At 52.3% G+C, this 17,910-nt stretch overlaps 3 protein-coding genes across 5 annotated transcripts in view; all 3 read left to right on the forward strand.

The window, feature by feature from the left end:
- The window catches only part of Flnc (filamin C), a 28,029-nt gene extending 22,393 nt beyond the window's left edge, over positions 1 to 5,636 (forward strand). For all 3 annotated transcript variants that reach the window (XM_075953790.1, XM_075953789.1, XM_075953788.1), the window contains 11 exons: positions 173 to 325; positions 414 to 536; positions 670 to 912; positions 1,092 to 1,361; positions 1,459 to 1,596; positions 1,860 to 1,975; positions 2,991 to 3,123; positions 3,222 to 3,398; positions 3,564 to 3,782; positions 4,465 to 4,674; positions 4,786 to 5,636. In XM_075953790.1, coding sequence (XP_075809905.1) covers positions 173 to 325; positions 414 to 536; positions 670 to 912; positions 1,092 to 1,361; positions 1,459 to 1,596; positions 1,860 to 1,975; positions 2,991 to 3,123; positions 3,222 to 3,398; positions 3,564 to 3,782; positions 4,465 to 4,674; positions 4,786 to 4,973 — 1,970 coding nt within the window. In that variant the 3' untranslated portion in view covers positions 4,974 to 5,636. The remainder of the gene's footprint in view (positions 1 to 172; positions 326 to 413; positions 537 to 669; positions 913 to 1,091; positions 1,362 to 1,458; positions 1,597 to 1,859; positions 1,976 to 2,990; positions 3,124 to 3,221; positions 3,399 to 3,563; positions 3,783 to 4,464; positions 4,675 to 4,785) is intronic.
- Positions 5,637 to 11,723: 6,087 nt separating this feature from the next.
- Atp6v1f (ATPase H+ transporting V1 subunit F) lies at positions 11,724 to 14,541 on the forward strand. Its single transcript, XM_075953685.1, has 2 exons — positions 11,724 to 11,946; positions 14,091 to 14,541. The coding sequence occupies exons 1-2, from the start codon at positions 11,789 to 11,791 to the stop codon at positions 14,290 to 14,292; spliced, it is 360 nt and encodes a 119-aa protein (XP_075809800.1). The 5' UTR covers positions 11,724 to 11,788; the 3' UTR covers positions 14,293 to 14,541.
- A 791-nt stretch (positions 14,542 to 15,332) lies between these two features.
- Positions 15,333 to 17,251, forward strand: Spmip1 (sperm microtubule inner protein 1). The gene is made up of 2 exons (XM_075953686.1): positions 15,333 to 15,879; positions 17,090 to 17,251. Exons 1-2 carry the CDS (start codon positions 15,459 to 15,461, stop codon positions 17,197 to 17,199), a joined length of 531 nt encoding a protein of 176 aa, XP_075809801.1. The 5' UTR covers positions 15,333 to 15,458; the 3' UTR covers positions 17,200 to 17,251.
- The last annotated feature ends 659 nt before the right edge of the window (positions 17,252 to 17,910 follow it).

Below are 17,910 nucleotides of genomic sequence, written 5' to 3' on the forward strand. Positions count from 1 at the left end.
CCTTGACGGCAAACCCTCGGCTTGCTTCTCTACCTCTCATGGCACCTTTCTCCTCAGTGGCCACTATACTCACTGGGCATCTGTCTAGGCGGAGTCTACAGTATGGGTCAGGAGAGCAATGTGAGTGTGATGTCATAGGCTCAGGGGAGACATTTCCTTACCCTTCCCGTAGGGTATGGAGGCCTAGGGCTGAGCATCGAAGGTCCTAGCAAGGTGGACATTAACTGTGAGGATATGGAAGATGGGACATGCAAAGTCACCTACTGCCCAACGGAACCCGGCACCTACATTATCAACATCAAGTTTGCTGACAAACACGTGCCTGGTAAGGCTCTGGGCTGCGGCTTGATGGGGACAGATCTGGTGACTAGGCAGGGGACCCATGACCCTGATTCTCCTCTTCTCCCTCACAGGAAGCCCCTTCACCGTGAAGGTAACTGGCGAGGGACGCATGAAGGAAAGTATCACCCGGCGCAGACAGGCGCCTTCCATTGCCACCATTGGCAGCACCTGTGACCTCAACCTCAAGATCCCAGGTAGACAGCCAAGGCGGAGGAAAGTCAGGGAGGGGCGGGGCTGGCCATGGGGTGCACTTGCAGCCTGAACCTGCACTGGGGCCTCTGGCTTGCTTGCCTCCCTCCTCACCTCCTGGCTCCGGGTTTTCTCTAGGAAACTGGTTTCAGATGGTGTCCGCCCAGGAGCGCCTGACGCGGACTTTCACGCGCAGCAGTCACACGTACACCCGCACGGAGCGGACCGAGATCAGCAAGACGCGGGGTGGGGAGACCAAGCGTGAAGTCCGGGTGGAAGAATCCACCCAGGTTGGCGGAGACCCCTTCCCTGCTGTTTTTGGTGATTTCCTAGGCCGGGAACGCCTAGGCTCCTTCGGGAGCATCACCCGGCAGCAGGAAGGTGAGCAACGCACTGAGAACTGGGGTCCTCACAGGGAGACAGAATGGCCCCATCTCTGGCCACCTTGGCCTAGATGGCCAGGACAGGTCTGAGCAGAGAAGGGGGTTTGCTGAGGAGGGAGGGCACCATGGAAACCAGATACAGCCTCTCATTGGCCTGATATCACTCCAACCCTTCAGGTGAGGCCAGCTCTCAGGACATGACAGCCCAGGTGACCAGCCCATCTGGAAAGACGGAAGCCGCAGAGATCGTTGAGGGCGAGGACAGCGCATACAGTGTGCGCTTTGTGCCCCAGGAGATGGGTCCCCACACAGTCGCCGTCAAGTACCGTGGCCAGCACGTACCCGGAAGCCCTTTTCAGTTCACCGTGGGTCCACTAGGTGAAGGTGGTGCCCACAAGGTGCGGGCCGGAGGCACAGGGCTGGAGCGAGGTGTAGCTGGCGTGCCAGGTAAGGGGCAGAGGCCAGGGAGAGTTTGGGGACGGGGCAGCCAGTGTGAGAAGCAGCCGTTCTCAGGCGCCACCCTTCCCCTGTTGCCCCAATACAGCCGAGTTTAGCATCTGGACCCGAGAAGCTGGCGCTGGGGGCCTGTCTATTGCTGTGGAAGGTCCCAGCAAGGCAGAGATTGCATTTGAAGACCGCAAAGATGGTTCTTGCGGCGTCTCCTACGTTGTCCAGGAGCCAGGTAGGCGTTCACAGTTGGGTGGGGAGTGGGCTGCCACGGCTGCCCTCATCGATCCTGGGTTTCTGTTTGCTGACCAGACCAAAGGATGCCTGGGGCTGCAGGACTTTCTCCACCAGTCCCTATCCCCCTTCCACTCCAAGACCCTTCACCTTCTCAGAGCTGAGCCCCGATACAGTGAATTTGCCCTGGGATGAGACTGGGCTGGGAGTGGTTTGCCCCTTCCGCCCACATCCTGGAAACTGCTGACTAGTCTCCTTCCCCAGGTGACTATGAGGTCTCCATCAAGTTCAATGATGAGCACATCCCAGACAGCCCCTTTGTGGTGCCTGTGGCTTCTCTCTCAGACGATGCTCGCAGACTCACCGTCACCAGCCTTCAGGTCTGTGCCAGGGTGGGACCTGAGAGATGGAGGGTGGGGGGGGGGGTCGAGGAGTGCAGTGACCTTGGCAGATGAGCTGGGTGCAGCCCCTTCTCCCACCCTATACAGCATGGATCAGGGCCCTCGGGGGAGCATGTCCGCACCCCAGTGAATGCTTCTCCTTTGGCTCTGTACCTTGTCTGTGCTTTTCACTAGCTCTGTCCTTCCTGAGAGCTGACATTTCTTGTCACTGCATTCCTTCCACTTTCCTCAGAACGTTTTTTGCAGCTAATGAGTTCATGAGAATATGTACATAAAACCAATACAAAATAAGCCTAAGCTAGTTTGCAAAGGACTCCTGAGCGGGCACTTGTAGCCAGAGTCTGGGCGACTCTCCTGGCCACTGGGACCAGCTATACTTTTTCCTGCTGTGACATCTAGAAAGGTCTCCTTTCCTTCTGCCATACGGGAATGTGTCCATGCAGGCTTTCAGTAAGCCACACAGGAAATGGACACTCTGTCACAGAGCTGCTGTGTCCGGACAAGGAGGAGGCTTTGCCCCACGCCCTTTTAACTGCCCTGCAGTGCAATCCTATCAACCAACAGCGAACCCAAGCTCTAGCCCAAGCTCCATCCCCCTACCCCTGAGCCCTGCCTGTGTTCTCCCCACTTCTCCCCCTTGGTCACCTCCTTCAAGAAGTGTCCTTGGGGCAGTCTACAATCAGCCCACCATATCCAGACTCTGTGTGCACTGTCAAACTCTGCTAACAGGCCTGCATTGTTCAGCGTCTGACCTCTCTTCCTCAGTGGAGACACAGATACATCACTCCTCATCGTATGTGGTATCCAGCAGGGTGGCCACCCCATTGCAGGTGGATGTAGAGAGAGGCAGATGAGCCTTTGCCTTCTCAGCCCATCCCTGCCATCTGGGCTGCAGGCAGGGGCCGTGCTGGAGTGGTGGGAGCATTGGGCTGCAGATAAAACTGCCTTTGCTCCAGCTTCCTAGGACTCTGACTATGCTCTGTGGTCTTTGCAGGAGACGGGGCTTAAGGTGAACCAGCCGGCATCTTTCGCAGTGCAGCTCAATGGGGCCCGGGGCGTGATCGATGCTAGGGTACACACGCCCTCAGGAGCTGTGGAGGAGTGTTATGTTTCCGAGCTGGACAGTGGTGAGCTGGCCCTGCCCCTGCCATCTCCTGCCAGTCCGGGATCTCGGGGGAAGGGTGGAGAAAGGTGGAGGCTCGCTCACCAAGCTTCTGCCCCACAGATAAGCACACCATCCGCTTCATCCCCCATGAGAATGGCGTCCACTCAATTGACGTCAAGTTCAATGGTGCCCACATCCCTGGAAGCCCCTTCAAGATCCGCGTTGGCGAGCAGAGCCAAGCTGGGGACCCAGGCTTGGTGTCAGCCTACGGACCCGGGCTTGAGGGAGGCACTACTGGTGAGTGTGTGGAGCTAGGTGGGGAGCAAGGTTAGATTTGGGGGTGTGGTCAGACACCCATTGGGAGGTCAGACACTTGTTGGTACTGACTTGCAGTGTTGCCCAAGGACCCCAGGGCACCATTCTGGGCTGCGCTCTTTCTAACCTTCCTCCTCTGTTCTCCAGGTGTGTCATCGGAGTTCATTGTGAACACCCAGAACGCAGGCTCAGGGGCCTTGTCTGTCACCATCGATGGCCCTTCCAAGGTGCAGCTGGACTGTCGGGAGTGCCCCGAGGGCCATGTAGTCACTTACACTCCCATGGCCCCTGGTAACTACCTCATTGCCATCAAGTATGGTGGCCCTCAGCACATTGTGGGCAGCCCCTTCAAAGCAAAGGTCACAGGTGAGTATCCTGGATGGAGAAGCTTCATACAGCCCAAGCCTGGCTGGCTGGCTCTAGTGTAGTCTGCCCTCAGTTATGGTCAAGTAACCACGGTGGGGGAGGGCCTGACTAGGCAGCATTCCATCCTGTAGAGTTGGGGCTGGAGAGATGGCTCGGAGCCTAAGAGCACTGGCAGCTCTTCCAGAGGTCCTGAGTTCAATTCCCAGCAACCACACGGTGGCTCACAGCCATCTGTAATGAGATCTGGCGCCCTCTTCTGGCATGGAGGTGTACATGCAGAAGGAACATTATGTACATAATGAGTAAATACATTTTTTTTTTAAAAGAAAAACACAACTTTTTTTCAATGCTGGGGTTTAAACCAGAACCATGTCAGTACTAGACAAGTACTACTGAGCTAGACCTCGAACTTGCTCTGTTTTAAAGCCATACTCCTGTGAGCTAACCTGAGTCCCCGGAAGAAGCCTTGAGAAGGAGGGATGGAGCCAGAAGTGGCTCAGGCCCAGGAATAGCAGGGAGTGGAGTGGGCTGGGAGCGGCTTGTTTGGAGTAGGCTTCGTCCTTCCAGAGCTGCAGCTGAGGGCAGGAGGGTCACCGAGGCCCATCCCAGAAGCGTGTCAGTGTCCTAGAAAAGGACAGAAGTCCTTCTGACCAGGCCCTTGGCCACCTCCTCTGCCCTTCAGGTCCCCGGTTGTCTGGAGGCCACAGCCTTCACGAAACATCCACAGTCCTGGTGGAGACCGTGACGAAGTCCTCCTCGAGCCGGGGTGCCAGCTATAGTTCCATCCCCAAGTTCTCCTCAGATGCCAGCAAGGTGGTGACAAGGGGCCCTGGTCTGTCCCAGGCCTTTGTGGGTCAGAAGAACTCATTCACTGTGGACTGCAGCAAAGCAGGTAACTTCCAGTCAAGAGGCTGGTCTGGGGGCGGAGGGGAGGGGGACAGGAAGCTGGGGGGGGGTGCTGGTGGCCCTGGGGTGAGCCGCTCCTCTTTGCTTCCCCCTCCAGGCACCAACATGATGATGGTGGGCGTGCACGGGCCCAAGACCCCCTGTGAAGAGGTCTATGTGAAGCACGTGGGGAACCGCGTTTACAACGTCACCTACACTGTCAAGGAGAAAGGAGACTACATCCTCATTGTCAAATGGGGTGATGAAAGTGTCCCTGGAAGCCCCTTCAAGGTCAACGTGCCCTGAATCCCACAAGTGCCTCCCCCAGCCCAGGCCCCCCCCACCTCCTGCCAAACTCACACCCACACCAATGTGCCACAACCATACGCACACTCGCAGAATCAGACACTAAAACACCTGCCTTGGGTGTGAAGTGAGTGGCGCAACCCCCCTCCCCACCCTGCATGTGAGGGGTGGAGGGCCTTTATCTGTCTGGGATCAGTGTCCCTCCCATGTGGCGTGAGGGCAGACTGGAGTCAGGCTCAGGGGCAAGGGGTTAGACAGGCGGTTGGGGGTCTGTGGAAGCCCCAGGATCATAGTGGGGCTGAAGCGAGTGGGCAAGCACTGAGTTGGGGTGTCTGTGTGGGAGAAGTCACCCTCACAAAGGGCCAGGCCTGAGGACTCTATCCCGCCCTCTGGTGGCCACAGCCCTAGAGTGCGGGACTTGGAAAAGAACAAAGAAGAAAATGGAGCCTGAACAAGCAGCCCGTGGCTTGTGGACTGGCCCCAAGTGATGTGCTCTGCCCACGCCAGGCTTCCTGGGAGACTGATTTCTCTTGTTTTATTATTATTTTTTATGGTTTCACAGCTCTGCCTTGTCGGGGGTCTTTTTTACACATTGTGGGGCCCAACTTTGTGGGAAACTTTTGCACATGTGGAAAACACCAAATAAAGTGTAGCCGTTGCGGAGGCTGGGCTGTTCTTTATGGGGGCGTGCTTGTCCACTGCTGTCCCCTGACCCCGGGCCACATGGAGGCCAGACGATTGTTCCCCAGAGACCTGACCCCAGGCTGAGGGCAGGGCCTGGGGAAATCAAGAAGTCTGGAATGTTCCCCGAAAGAGGACCTGGTGGAGAATTAGTCTCACACTAGCTGGAAGGCTAGCAAATGGCAGATGACAGTGGACACTATTAAGGGTGACTGGAAGGCCGCTTACATTCAACCCAACCTAAAGGATGTTCTTCAAATTAGGTTCTTGGAACTGTGGCCAAGCTGGGTGGTGGTGGTGCATACCTTTCATCCCAACATTTGGGAGGCAGAGGCAGGCTGATCTCTGTGAATTTGAGGCCAGTCTGGCCTATAGAGCAAGTTCCAGGATAGGCTCCAAAGTTACAGATAAACCCTGTCTCCAAAAAACAAACAAACAAACAACAACAAAACCCAAAAAAACAGAACCTGTGACCACAAAGGCCAGGTGTGGTAGCCCATGCCTTTAATCCCAGCACTTGGGAGGCAAAGGCAGATCTCCCTGAGTTCGAGGCCAGCCTGGTCTACATAGTGAGTTCCAGGACAGCCAGAGATACATAGATTTCTGTCTATGTATAGATTTTCCTGTCTCAAAAAACAAAAACAAAGAAGTGTGACCACCGGCTCAAGCAGTAACGCTCTTCACCCAACAGAAACCAAATGAGACTCCTGAACCTCACTCCAGACCTGAGGTCAGACCTGAGGTCAGCTATACCCTCACCTCAAGTCTTGACCTAGCTCAGGTCTCCTGGGCTCCATAGCAGCTTCTGAACTCATCTCTGGGCCCTGACCTGCCCTCCCTGTTCCATGCAGCTAGAGCAGGTCCCATTAAAGGCCTCGTGTCCCTCTGGCTTAGACCAGGGCCACTGTGGCTCTAGTCCCATTCCAGGAGATGGTCTCCACACTCCCCTGAGTTCAAGCCATCTCTCCGTGTGGTTGGGCAGTGTACCCAGTCCCTATCTGTACTCTGCACCTCACCCGGCTCCGTGGTTTCCCGGATACCTGTGTTGCAGTTCTGGCCTCTGCCTGGAACACCTTCGCCTTCCCACACCTGTCTTTCTGGCCACCGGGAAGCTTTCTTTGGCCTCTTCTGAGTCACTACTACCAATTTCCACACTTCTGTGGGGCACATGGCTGTTTATGGTTACTACCCTGATGTGTGGACAGACTCCCATGGCCTCCACAACCAGTCTAAGCTCCTGACCCTGAGAGTTCTATACAGGCATGAATGATACATGAACAGGCTACAAAGCAGAGCACTTCACCAGATGGATCCCAAAACAATAGACCCATCCCCACGCACGCCACAGTGATGCCACCAAGACCCAAGACAGTGTGACCCCAGCCCCCAAACCTGACTCCATTCAGTGACCGGTCTGCTTCCTCATTCTCTATTTAGGTTTCTTCTTTCCCTTTATGTCACAAGAATGAGGCAGGACAGAAAGACTCTTGGGACTGGAAGGAAAAGGCGTCTCCTCACTCCCAGAGTCTGGCTCAAGGCTGAGAGTCAAGAATTCCAGTACAATTCACATTCTGTGAAGACTGCCAACCTAGAGACAATATGCCTTTCCTGGAGAGATACTTCAAATAAAAATGCTAAAATGACAATGAACCATGCTTAAGGCCATCTGCAAACAGGAAGCTTTCTGGGACTCTTACAAATAAGACTGTCCTGTCAGAATGGCTAAAATAAAAAACACCAATGATAGCCTTTGCTGGAGAGGTTGTGGAGAAAGGGGTACACTCATCCATTGCTGGTGGGAATGCAAACTTGTGCAACCACTTTGGAAAGCAGTGTGGCGGTTTCTCAGGAAATTCGGGATCAACCTACCCCTGGACACAGCAATACCACTCTTGGGAATATACCCAAGAGATGCCCTATCATACAACAAAAGTATATGCTCAACTATGTTCATAGCAGCATTGTTTGTAATAGCCAGAACCTGGAAACAACCTAGATGCCCTTCAATGGAAGAATGGATGAAGAAAGTATGGAATATATACATATTAGAGTACTACTCAGCAGTAAAAAACAAGGACTTCTTGAATTTTGCATGCAAATGGATGGAAATAGAAAACACTATCCTGAGTGAGGTAAGCCAGACCCAAAAAGAGAAACATGGGATGTACTCACTCATATTTGGTTTCTAGCCATAAATAAAGGACATTGAGCCTATAATTAGTGATCCTAGAGAAGCTAAATAAGAAGGAGAACCCAAAGAAAAACATATAGGCATCCTCCTGAATATTAACCTTCATCAGACGATGAAAGGAGACAGAGACAGAGACCCACACTGGAGCACCGGACAGAAATCTCAAGGTCCAAATCAGGAGCAGAAGGAGAGAGAGCACGAGCAAGGAACTCAGGACCTTGAGGTGTGCACCCACACACTGAGACAATGGGGATGTTCTATCGGGAACTCACCAAGGCCAGCTGGCCTGGGTCTGAAAAAGCCTAGAATAAAACCGGACTCTCTGAACATAGCGGACAATGAGGACTACTGAGAACTCAAGAACAATGGCAATGGGTTTTTGATCCTACTGCAGGTACTGGCTTTGTGGGAGCCTAAGCAGTTTGGATGCTCACCTTACTAGACCTGGAAGGAGGTGGGTGGTCCTTGGACTTCCCACAGGGCAGGGAACCCTGATTGCTCTTTGGGCTGACGAGGGAGGGAGACTTGATTGGGGGAGGGGGAGGGAAATGGGAGGCGGTGGCGGGGAAGAGACAGAAATCTTTAATAAATAAATAAATAAACAAGACTAAACTGTTGCTGACAATGAAAACATGACAACTTCCTCGGGCTTCTCTTGTGATTTAGGACCTTAGCTATCAGCTGTAAGCCTACCCAGGGCACATCGGGAACCACCCTGTGATCTCAGTTAAGCTCCTTAGTAACCCTTTGAAATGTGACTTCAGAAATCACCAAAATAGCGCACATGGCTATGGTTAAGACACGTCATTCTCTCTTGAGAGGCTCACACCCATGTCTGAATAGATCCTATCCTTCCCCCTGGGAACCTCACAGTGTAACCACCTCTATTAATCTCGCTAATAAATTCAAACTCTCCTTGGTACTGGCTCCTCCTGAAATTCTTTTCTGAAATAAAACAAACAAACAAAAAAACCAAAACAAAACAAAAAACCAGCTTTACCTAAGAGAGGTCTCAGAAAAAGCAACACAAAAAAAACCCTCTCAGACTGCTGCAGACGGCAGCATAGAACTATGTCCCCTGCCCCGTCACACTGGAAGTGACAGGAAGCATTTTCCTCTCTTGAGCACCCAGCCACCTGTGCTCACACAGGGTTTGTGCCGGGGTCTGGGGCAAATGGTCCCATCGACACCCCCACACCCTCTCACCCCCTGCCTGTCCCTCCTTGCCCCAGAGGGAGCTGGGTTGCTGACCTCCCTGTGACTTGAGGCACTCACACATAGTGGGTCAGCTGCTCTCATCCAGTCATGGTGGGGCAGCAGGTGCTGAGGAGCTGAGGGCCTCTCCCCAATCCTCTTCCAATCCTGTGACAGCCCTGAGGACTTCAGTGCCAAGTCTAAAAGGAAGCCTCAAAACAGCTGGATCGAGGGTGAAACTCGAGTGTGCCCCCACATCCCAGACCACACTGTTTCTATTTTACTTGGACTTGTGACCAAATACCTGACAGGAAGCAACTGAAGGGATGATGGGTTAATCTTGGTTTGCAGCTTGAAGTTGCAGTCTGGCAGGGTGGGGAAGACACACAAAAAGCTTTTGACTGGGGTGGTCAGAGCTCAAGGCTGCTCACACAGGTGGGGAGGATCGGGATGCAGAGAACACGTCTGACCAGCTCAGAGGACACTCAGATCACATTAGACACACCTGCTTTCTGGGCACCATCACTTCCGTTTGCCTCCCCCACCCCCCCGTAGTCCTGCCTCCATACACAGCACAGTCCCAGGATAGCTCTACTGTGCGAGTCTGGGAAACTTCCCGATTCTTTAATTTTATTGGTTTGCTTTCTGAGATAGGATTTTGCTGTGTATCTCTGGCTGTCCAGAACTCTTGTCGACCAGGATGGCCTTGAACTCAAGAGATCTGCTTGTCTGCCTCCCAAGTGCTGAGACTAAAGGTGTGTGCTACCACCGTCCGGCCTGTTTGGTTTGTATTTTGTTTGTTTGTTATGGGTTTTAAAAAACAATTATTCACATTTATTTAGCTATTTAGTGTGCCTCTGTGTGTGTCTGTGTGTGCAAGAACACAATGCAGAGGTCAGAGGAAAACTCACAGAACTTGCTCCTCTCCATCCACCATGTAGGGTCTAGGGATCGAAACTCGGGTCATCAACTGTGTGGCAAGTGCCCTTACTGAGCCATCTTGCTAGGCCCAACAGTCTTACCACCTAGTCCAGGCTGACCTTGAACTTGTGGCAGTGCTGCTTCAACCTCCTAAAAGCTAAGGTCACTGCTATATAGTTCATATATATATAATGTAGCAATGAACACAAGGCCTTGCCTCTACAGCACCAAAGTGTCACCAATTTGCCATTTCTTGTAATTAAAATACATATTGAGGGGGCTGGAGATGGTTAAGAGCATTGCCTGCTCTTCCAAAGGTCCTGAGTTCAATTCCCAGCAACCACATGGTGGCTCACAACCATCTGTAATGAGGTCTGGTGCCCTCTTCTGGCCTTCAGGCATACACGCAGGAAGACTATTGTATACATAATAAATAAATTATATATATATATATATTGAGTAATTGTTAACCGCGGCATAGTTGATGTGCATGTGTACATGACACTGACTTAGACCTGAACCTTCCAGCTAGCAAGTATCTTTTCTTGGACAATTGTGGTAGTCCACGTCTGTAATCCCAGACTGCAGTAAGAACTGGAAAGTCTGATGCCTGACTGGCCAAAACAAACAAACAAACAAAGGAGGGAGGAATTAGTGGTGAATTCCTATAATCCAGTATTCAGGAGGATGAGGCTGTAGGATCACTCACTGCAAGTTCAAAGGCAGCCTGGTCTGCATGCATTCTGAGTTCCAGGCAGCAAAGGCCACATATAGCAGGTTTCAAAAAACAAACTGCCAAATAAAATCAAAACAAAGGGGCAAGGGTGTGGCGAAGGCACAAGCCTTAAATCCTAGTACTTGGGAGGCTAAGGAAGTAGGACCACCAAAAGTTTGAGCCCAGGTTAGGCTAAATAGTGAAACCTATCAAGAAAGGAGAGAGAGAGAGAGACAGAGAGACAGAGAGAGAGAGACACACACACACAGAGAGACACAGAGAGAGAGAGAGAGATTAGGATATATCCTCAGCTATAGCCACTAATAACAACCTCTGTGCACAGTTACTACGTTGCCTTTTAAAAGGTGGGCACTGCCCATCTTCCAGCACTCTTGTCCCTGAGGACCGACTAGTCTCTGCCTCCCTCTCTGTCCCTTCTCTCTCCTCTTCCAATAAACTTCCCATGTGAGCTCTGCTTCTTCGTGGCGTTTTAAAATTACAACAGAAGGGGCGGAGGAAGGAGAAGGAAAGAAAGAAAAAAAAAATCAAACCATACACCGAACTGAGCAGAAGACCCTAAGGCCCGCAGGGTGCTCTATGACCTCACACCCATGCCCCGCAACTCCACCGCCCCGCGCGAGAGTCTCCGAAAGAACAAATGGAACAACATCAACAAAATTTTTTTAAACCAAACAAACTACACACAAACTCTGTGTGGAAAGTAGCAGTGAGATCAGGAATTTAAGGTCATTCTCTCCTACACTGCAAGTTCGAGGCTATCCCGGACTATATGAGCACCTGTCTCAAAAAGCCAAAAACAAAATAACACACACACAAAAAGAGAGTATGCCCCCTGAAGTCTCGCCCTCTAATAACTGTAGGTTCAAACAAACGTATCTTCCAGAATAAAGGAATAAAAGAAGGCCCGAGAGGCCTCTGCCGCTCAGCCTTCTGGGAGACGTAGTTCCGGCCTCTATGGCGCAGCAGTACTGAGGCGCATTCCTGCTAATGCGCATGTCCGGGAGGCGGGGAACCGCGCATGACTGAAGGGCGGGGCCGCTGCGGGGGCGGAGCATCACAGGTGCCGGGTGAGCTTTCCGCTCTGCCGACGGAATGGCGGGCCGGGGTAAACTAATCGCGGTGATTGGAGACGAGGACACGGTGACGGGTTTCCTGCTGGGCGGCATAGGGGAGCTTAACAAGAACCGCCACCCTAATTTCCTGGTAGTGGAGAAGGATACTACCATCAATGAGATCGAAGACACTTTCAGGTACGGTAGCCTGTGAGGCCTGAATGAATGGGTCCTGCTTGTAAGCGCTAGAATTAGCGGCCTGTTTACCTGGGTGTCAAGCGGCGATAGGGATCGAGATGGTCCTGGAAGCCATCAGCCCCTCCGGAGCAGAGGCCTCCGCTGCCTAAGTTCCCTTTTGGGGCTCGGAGGGGCCCGGCGTACGGCAGGTCCCACGAACTCCCCGTCACATGATTGTGTGTCAGGTTAGGAGAGTCGGGCTTGATGTCCGGTCCTGCCGTAATTGGACGCCGGGAGCCTCCAGTCGGTGAGGACCCGCAGGTTCAGCGCCTCTTCCGGGTCCCTGACGCTCACCTGTAGCGTTTTCTCTGGACCTTACGTTTCGAGTCGTACCCTAAACAAATCACATCCAGTGTGAGTCTGGACAGTGGGCTCGTGTGTGTGTGTGTGTGTGTGTGTGTGTGTGTGTGTGTGTGTGTGTGTACGCGCTTCATTTTTCTTAGAGGCTCACAATTGTCCTGTAAGGTAGTGGTTATTTCTGCTTACCGGTGAGAAAAAGGGCGGATAGGTTAAGGCACAGGCCCAAAGACACACCAGTCGTAAGAGACTCGACCTAGGTCAACTCTTTCTCATTTATTTGTTTGTTTAACCCAGGGTTTCTCTGTGTAGTCCTGGAACTTGCACTGTAGACCAGGCAGGCCTTGAATGCAGAGATCCGCCTGCCTCTGCCTCCTGGGTGCTGGGATTAAAGGCATGCGCCACCACTGCCGGTCTCTTTTTTATTTTTTTTTAATTACTGAGTCTATGTGTGTGATGTGTGACCGTGGATGGAGATCAGAAGCCAACTTTGTGAAGTCAGTTTTCTCTTTCCACGGGCTAGTTCTGAGGCTAGAAGTCAAAGCAGTCAGCAGGCACCTTTCCCCACTGAGCCGTCTTGTTCGTCCCCCTTTTGCCTTTCTTAGCTAGTGCCCAGTCTGAGCTGCTCTCTGCAGCCTGCCGTGGGGTTTTCGTTTGTCTTGAGCACATTGGGCAGAACATCTGGAAAGTATGGCCTTCCACAAAGACCTTGTGCTTCAAGCCCTCACTATGTACCCTGGGTCAAAGATCATAGTTCCAAAAAGTGGGTGCAGGCCTTCCTTTTAAGCCAGGAAGTGTCCTGTTGACCAGAATCGAGGGTGCCAACTCTCTATTCTTTCCCTTACTCCTTTTCCAGGGCTACTGTGCCAAATCGCTGGAACAAACTGCCCTCACCTGTTTTCCCTAAATAGCCCAGTCCAGGGATACTGGCTGAGACTAGTTTCCACTGCCCAGGGTGTGGCAGGCTCACACCTGGGAGATTGTGAAGATCAGCTGATCTCTAAGCAAAGTGGCAAAGTGACCTCCAATGTCATTGGAGGACAGATTTTACTTATAAGAATTTCCCATGTTTCCAAAAAGAAGGGATCCTAAAAATGATCAAGTCAAGTCTATTCCATGCTTAGCACAAAGTGGGTAAATTATTATTGTTGTTTTGTTTTTCAAGACAGGGTTTCTTTGTGTAGCCTTGACTGTCCTGGAACTCAGTCTGTAGACCAGGCTGGCCTCCAACTCACAGAGATCTGCTTGCCTCTGCCTCTGAAGTGCTGGGATTGAAAGTGTGCTTCTACCGCCTGGTTCTTGTTCTCTCTCTCTCTCTCTCTCTCTTACTCTTTTTCAGTAAATTATTTTTAATGAGTAGATGTGTGTGTGTGGGGGGGGGGTGATCACATGATAGGAAAACCATAATGACGGTTTCTGTCTGGAAATTGTGATTCTGTCATTGCCTAGTCTCCTCTTTCTGTCTTTAGCTTATGGCAAATGTCATCCTGGCCCAGCCCCCTGCTGTAGACCTTGAGGCCTTCGGTGGTCTCCTCAGCCCTATATCTTAATATTTCTACCTTCTCTACCTTCATCAATACCAAGAGTCTTACGTTTCTAGAATCTTCTTATGCTGATACAAAGGGCCTCGTACCTACTTCCCTCTCCTCCCCTTTCCTACTCATAGGCAGCATATAGAACACACTGATATGCAGCCTGGTTAGTATGGTTCTGAGCTTCTGAGTGCAATTGCTTCATCCAAGGAAAGCTATGGTTGAGACCCTTGTGCCCCCTGGTCACTGCCTTCTCTTCCTCTTCTTCCCCAACAGGCAGTTTCTAAACAGGGATGACATTGGCATCATTCTCATCAACCAGTACATTGCAGAGATGGTTCGGCATGCCCTTGACGCCCACCAGCGTTCCATCCCAGCTGTCCTGGAGATCCCATCCAAGGAGCATCCCTATGATGCAGCCAAAGACTCCATCCTGCGCAGGGCCAAGGGCATGTTCACGGCCGAAGACCTGCGCTAGGGCTCCTCAGCCGCCAGCCCCCTCTCACTACCAGGCCTCTTCCAGTTTGCCATCCTCTATTTAAGTTTCAAGCCTTGGTTTCCAGCCCCTCCCTTCCTCTTCGCTGAGTGGCTCCTAAGCTATTGGGGTTCTGCTGTTCAGATCCAGGCTGGTTAGGGAGAGAAAGCCCAACCATCTTCTCTCTCCACCCCTCCTCCCTGTGCTGTTACACAGTGTCATTGTTGATATTAAAAAAATATTCTCTCCAAATGGATGCTGGAATGGATACGTGAGGGGTGCAGTGTTGGGGTACATTAGATCGGAAATAGGTGAAAGCTACCAAAGAACCAGGTGATGAAGAAGCGTTGAACAGGAGCCTAATTCAAGGACTGGTCCCCTACGTCATAGACTGACTTCAGGGATGGAGGACAAAGTTTGAGCCCAGTTCCTACTTTTGTGCCTTTACTCAGTTTTTCTGGTGCTGAGAGGGGCCTTGCCCAAGCAATAAAGCAATTGCATAGGATTGTCATTCTAGATCATTCTCACTCAGCCTGTGGTTCGAGACCCTTTGGTATGGAATGGCCCTTACCCAGGACCATCAGAAAACACAGATATTTATATTACAGTTCACAACAGTAGGGGCTGGAGAGATGGCTCAGTGGTTAAGAGCACCACCTGCCCTTCCAAAGGTCCTGAGGTCAATTCCCAGGAACCACATGGTGTCTCACAACCATCTGTAATGAGATCTGGTGCCCTCTTCTGGCCTGCAGGCAGAGTACTGAGATTACTGTATACATAATAAATAAATCTAAAAAAAAATTCACAACAGTAGCAAAATTACAGTTATGAAGTAGCAATGAAAATAATTTTATGGTTGGGGATCACCACAAAATGAGGAACTGTATTAAAGGGCCACAGCGTTAGGAAGGTTGAGAACGACTGTTCTTGCTAGAGCTTGGAGCCTTCAGGTTTGGGGATCAAGGTGTTTAGTTAGTGAGCCCTACCCTGGGCTATCTCAGAAAGGGTGACCCGGGACATCTGCTGAGGGCAATGGCAGGTAGAACTCTGGCCCTGTGTGAGGTGAGGCTCGGTTGCCAGGTGACTGTCCCAGGGCAGCCCCCCACTGTCTCTGCCCGCTGTGCTCACTCAGCAATAGCCACCCCGATAGCGCTTTTCCCCTTGCCACCATGTCGAGGCAGCTCAACATGGACACCCTGCGGCAAAACTTCTGGAAGGAGGAATACCTCAGAGAGATGAAGTTGCGCTGTGAATGGCACCGCAAGTATGGGGCTCTGGTGAAGGCCAAACAGAAGGCTAAAGCCGCAGCTCGCCTGCCCCTGAAACTGCCCACCCTGATGCCTAAGGCCCCGGACTTAGCACCACCTGTCTCCAAAGCAGCCCCTTCTAAGGCCCCCAGCCCTGTCCCAGAGGCTCCTTTACAGTCAGAAATGTACCCAGTACCACCCGACACCAAAGCCCTGCTCTATGAAGGCATCTCCCATGACTTGCAAGGACGCTACCAGTATCTCAACACCCGAAAGCTGGACCTGCCAGAGACGCGTTACCTGTTCCCCATCACCACCAACTTCACATATGGCTGGCAGCTGGGTGAGCCCCAACTTCCCATACATGAGTCACCTCACAGACATGGAACTTGTGCCTTATGCTGGAGAACTGGCATCCTAGGGGAAGGCCAGATTGTGTAAACAGGGCAAGGAGATAGATCTAAGGGACAAGCCCTGTGAAATGAAGGGATGGGGGGCAGGGGGCAGGGGCATGTGCTTCAGGTTGGATTGCTAGCAAAGGTCAGTCTTGAGGCTTTTAAGGTAAATGATGGGGGTAGGGCTTTGGATTTTCTCCTCATTTGAGGGGAAGCTAGTGGGGGGTTTAAGCCAGGGATACTGGATTTGGGAAATTGAAGCATCTAGCAGATGAACTAGGCATTTGTTTTGTGTAACCTTGGCAAGGGTAGGATTAGCAGAACTGAGATCAAGGATGTTTTGGACAAAACTCAGTGGAGCTCATTGATGGCTTCAGTGTGACAGGGACGGCAATCAACGGCAATGCACAGATTTCACTGTAGTCGCTGATGGGCTGGAGATGAGTGAAGATAGCCTGTGCTGGCCACCGTAGGCTCTGTGGGGAAGCATGGCCTTGAGGAGTTAGCTCAGAGGGAGTCACCCGAGTGTAAGAATGGAAGGTGGACCAGAAGGTAGGGATGGCATTGGTGGGAAGGCAACCCACCTGAGCCCGCAGCTCTGCCCCAGGCTGAAGGTAGGTCATCAGCCGGGACAGAAATAGGAGGAGAAGCTTGGGAAAGCACTAAGGCCACGGGTGTCACTGCTTTGATGAGGGCCCTTGAGTATCCGTTTACTACCAGTCAGGAGTTTCCAGGAAGTGTGTCCTGTTGCCTGAGTTGCAGAAATTTTGGATGGTTGGAGAGCAACACAGTTCCCTCATATCCCCGCCCCGTACCTCACAAGTAAGGGGAGCAGCTTCCCAACAAATGCAAGAGGAGGCCCCAGAAGGGGATGGGGTAGAAGGAAGCTCCATGTCTCCACAGTCCGTCCCTGTGACAATCATAGCCAGAGGCACACTGACCTAGTGGCCCTGGCGGACCATCTTAGAGCTGGGTTACCATGGCAGACAGCTGCAGGCCACACTGCCACCACTGCTGAGTTTTTCCTGTAGCCCTCACTCTTTGGAAGGCCTTTTCATTTATTCGCACGGAGTAGAGCCGTAGGCAGAGCCCTAGGGATATGTGGCAGGACTCCTGTACTCCAGAAACCCATTCGTAGAGTCTGATGTCTCTTCCCAGGCCCCCCAATAAAGCAGGAATTGGTCTCCTGCAAGATGTGCCGCATTGAGTCGTTCTTCCGTAAGAATGGAGCCTTTGCCTTACTGGACCCCCGGGACCTGGCCCTCTGACCTTGGGCCAGGCAGCGACAGAGGAGCAGAAAGAGGAAATAATAGGATTTTGGTGGAGTTGCCTTGCTGTGTGTGTGTGTTTGTTCTCCCTGGCCTTGATGCTTCCGTCGGAACCTTTCTGAAACTGCTTCACACTTGGGGTTACCCTTTAGTTTTTCCTTTGTTTATCTCATGGTGACCCAGCCAGAGCAGGAGCAGGCTGGGTGGTGTGCGCACTATTCTCCAGGACTAGGCTTCACAGTGCCAGGGGACAGTAGCTCCTGAAAGTTCTGGGTGTTCCTGAGAAGACAGTGACTTGTCAATCAGATGTTAGGGCAAAGTAGTGCCTGCCATTCCCTGCCTGCTCCTCACCTGGCCCCGAGTGCCCACAGCCACTGAGTCCTTCCTCTGTGCACTTGTTCCAGCCGCTCTCGCAAGGTATGTCTCCATCCTGCCGCATCCTCCTAGGTGGCAAGAACTCTGAGCGGGCTGGTGCAGCCATCAGGGTACCGTCCAGCGCCCGCCCCTCTCCCGCTGGACCCCTTCGGAAGCCGCTGACTGCTGCCCTCCCCTCCGGGGGCAGAACCGTGGTGACCGAGACCGAGACACCTTTCCCCAGGTTCTTGCCTGTAGTGCCATCTGAGCCGCTCTGGGAGGGAGCCCCAGCGGGTGAACCCTGCTGTGATGGTTCCCAAGGATGCGGAGTCGGTCCAGAACCTGGGGAGGCGGCAA

The sequence above is a fragment of the Microtus pennsylvanicus genome, chromosome 19, assembly GCF_037038515.1.
Source record: "Microtus pennsylvanicus isolate mMicPen1 chromosome 19, mMicPen1.hap1, whole genome shotgun sequence".
Taxonomy (NCBI): Eukaryota; Metazoa; Chordata; class Mammalia; order Rodentia; family Cricetidae; genus Microtus; species Microtus pennsylvanicus.

What these genes read in the sequence shown, in the direction of transcription:
- Atp6v1f (XM_075953685.1), top strand. Translation starts at nt 11,789, where the DNA reads ATGGCGGGCCGGGGTAAACTAATCGCGGTGATTGGAGACGAGGACACG. An exon ending in GAGATCGAAGACACTTTCAG is followed by an intron (nt 11,947 to 14,090) that starts GTACGGTAGCCT and finishes CTTCCCCAACAG; the next exon opens with GCAGTTTCTAAACAGGGATG.
- Spmip1 (XM_075953686.1), top strand. Translation starts at nt 15,459, where the DNA reads ATGTCGAGGCAGCTCAACATGGACACCCTGCGGCAAAACTTCTGGAAG. An exon ending in CACATATGGCTGGCAGCTGG is followed by an intron (nt 15,880 to 17,089) that starts GTGAGCCCCAAC and finishes GTCTCTTCCCAG; the next exon opens with GCCCCCCAATAAAGCAGGAA.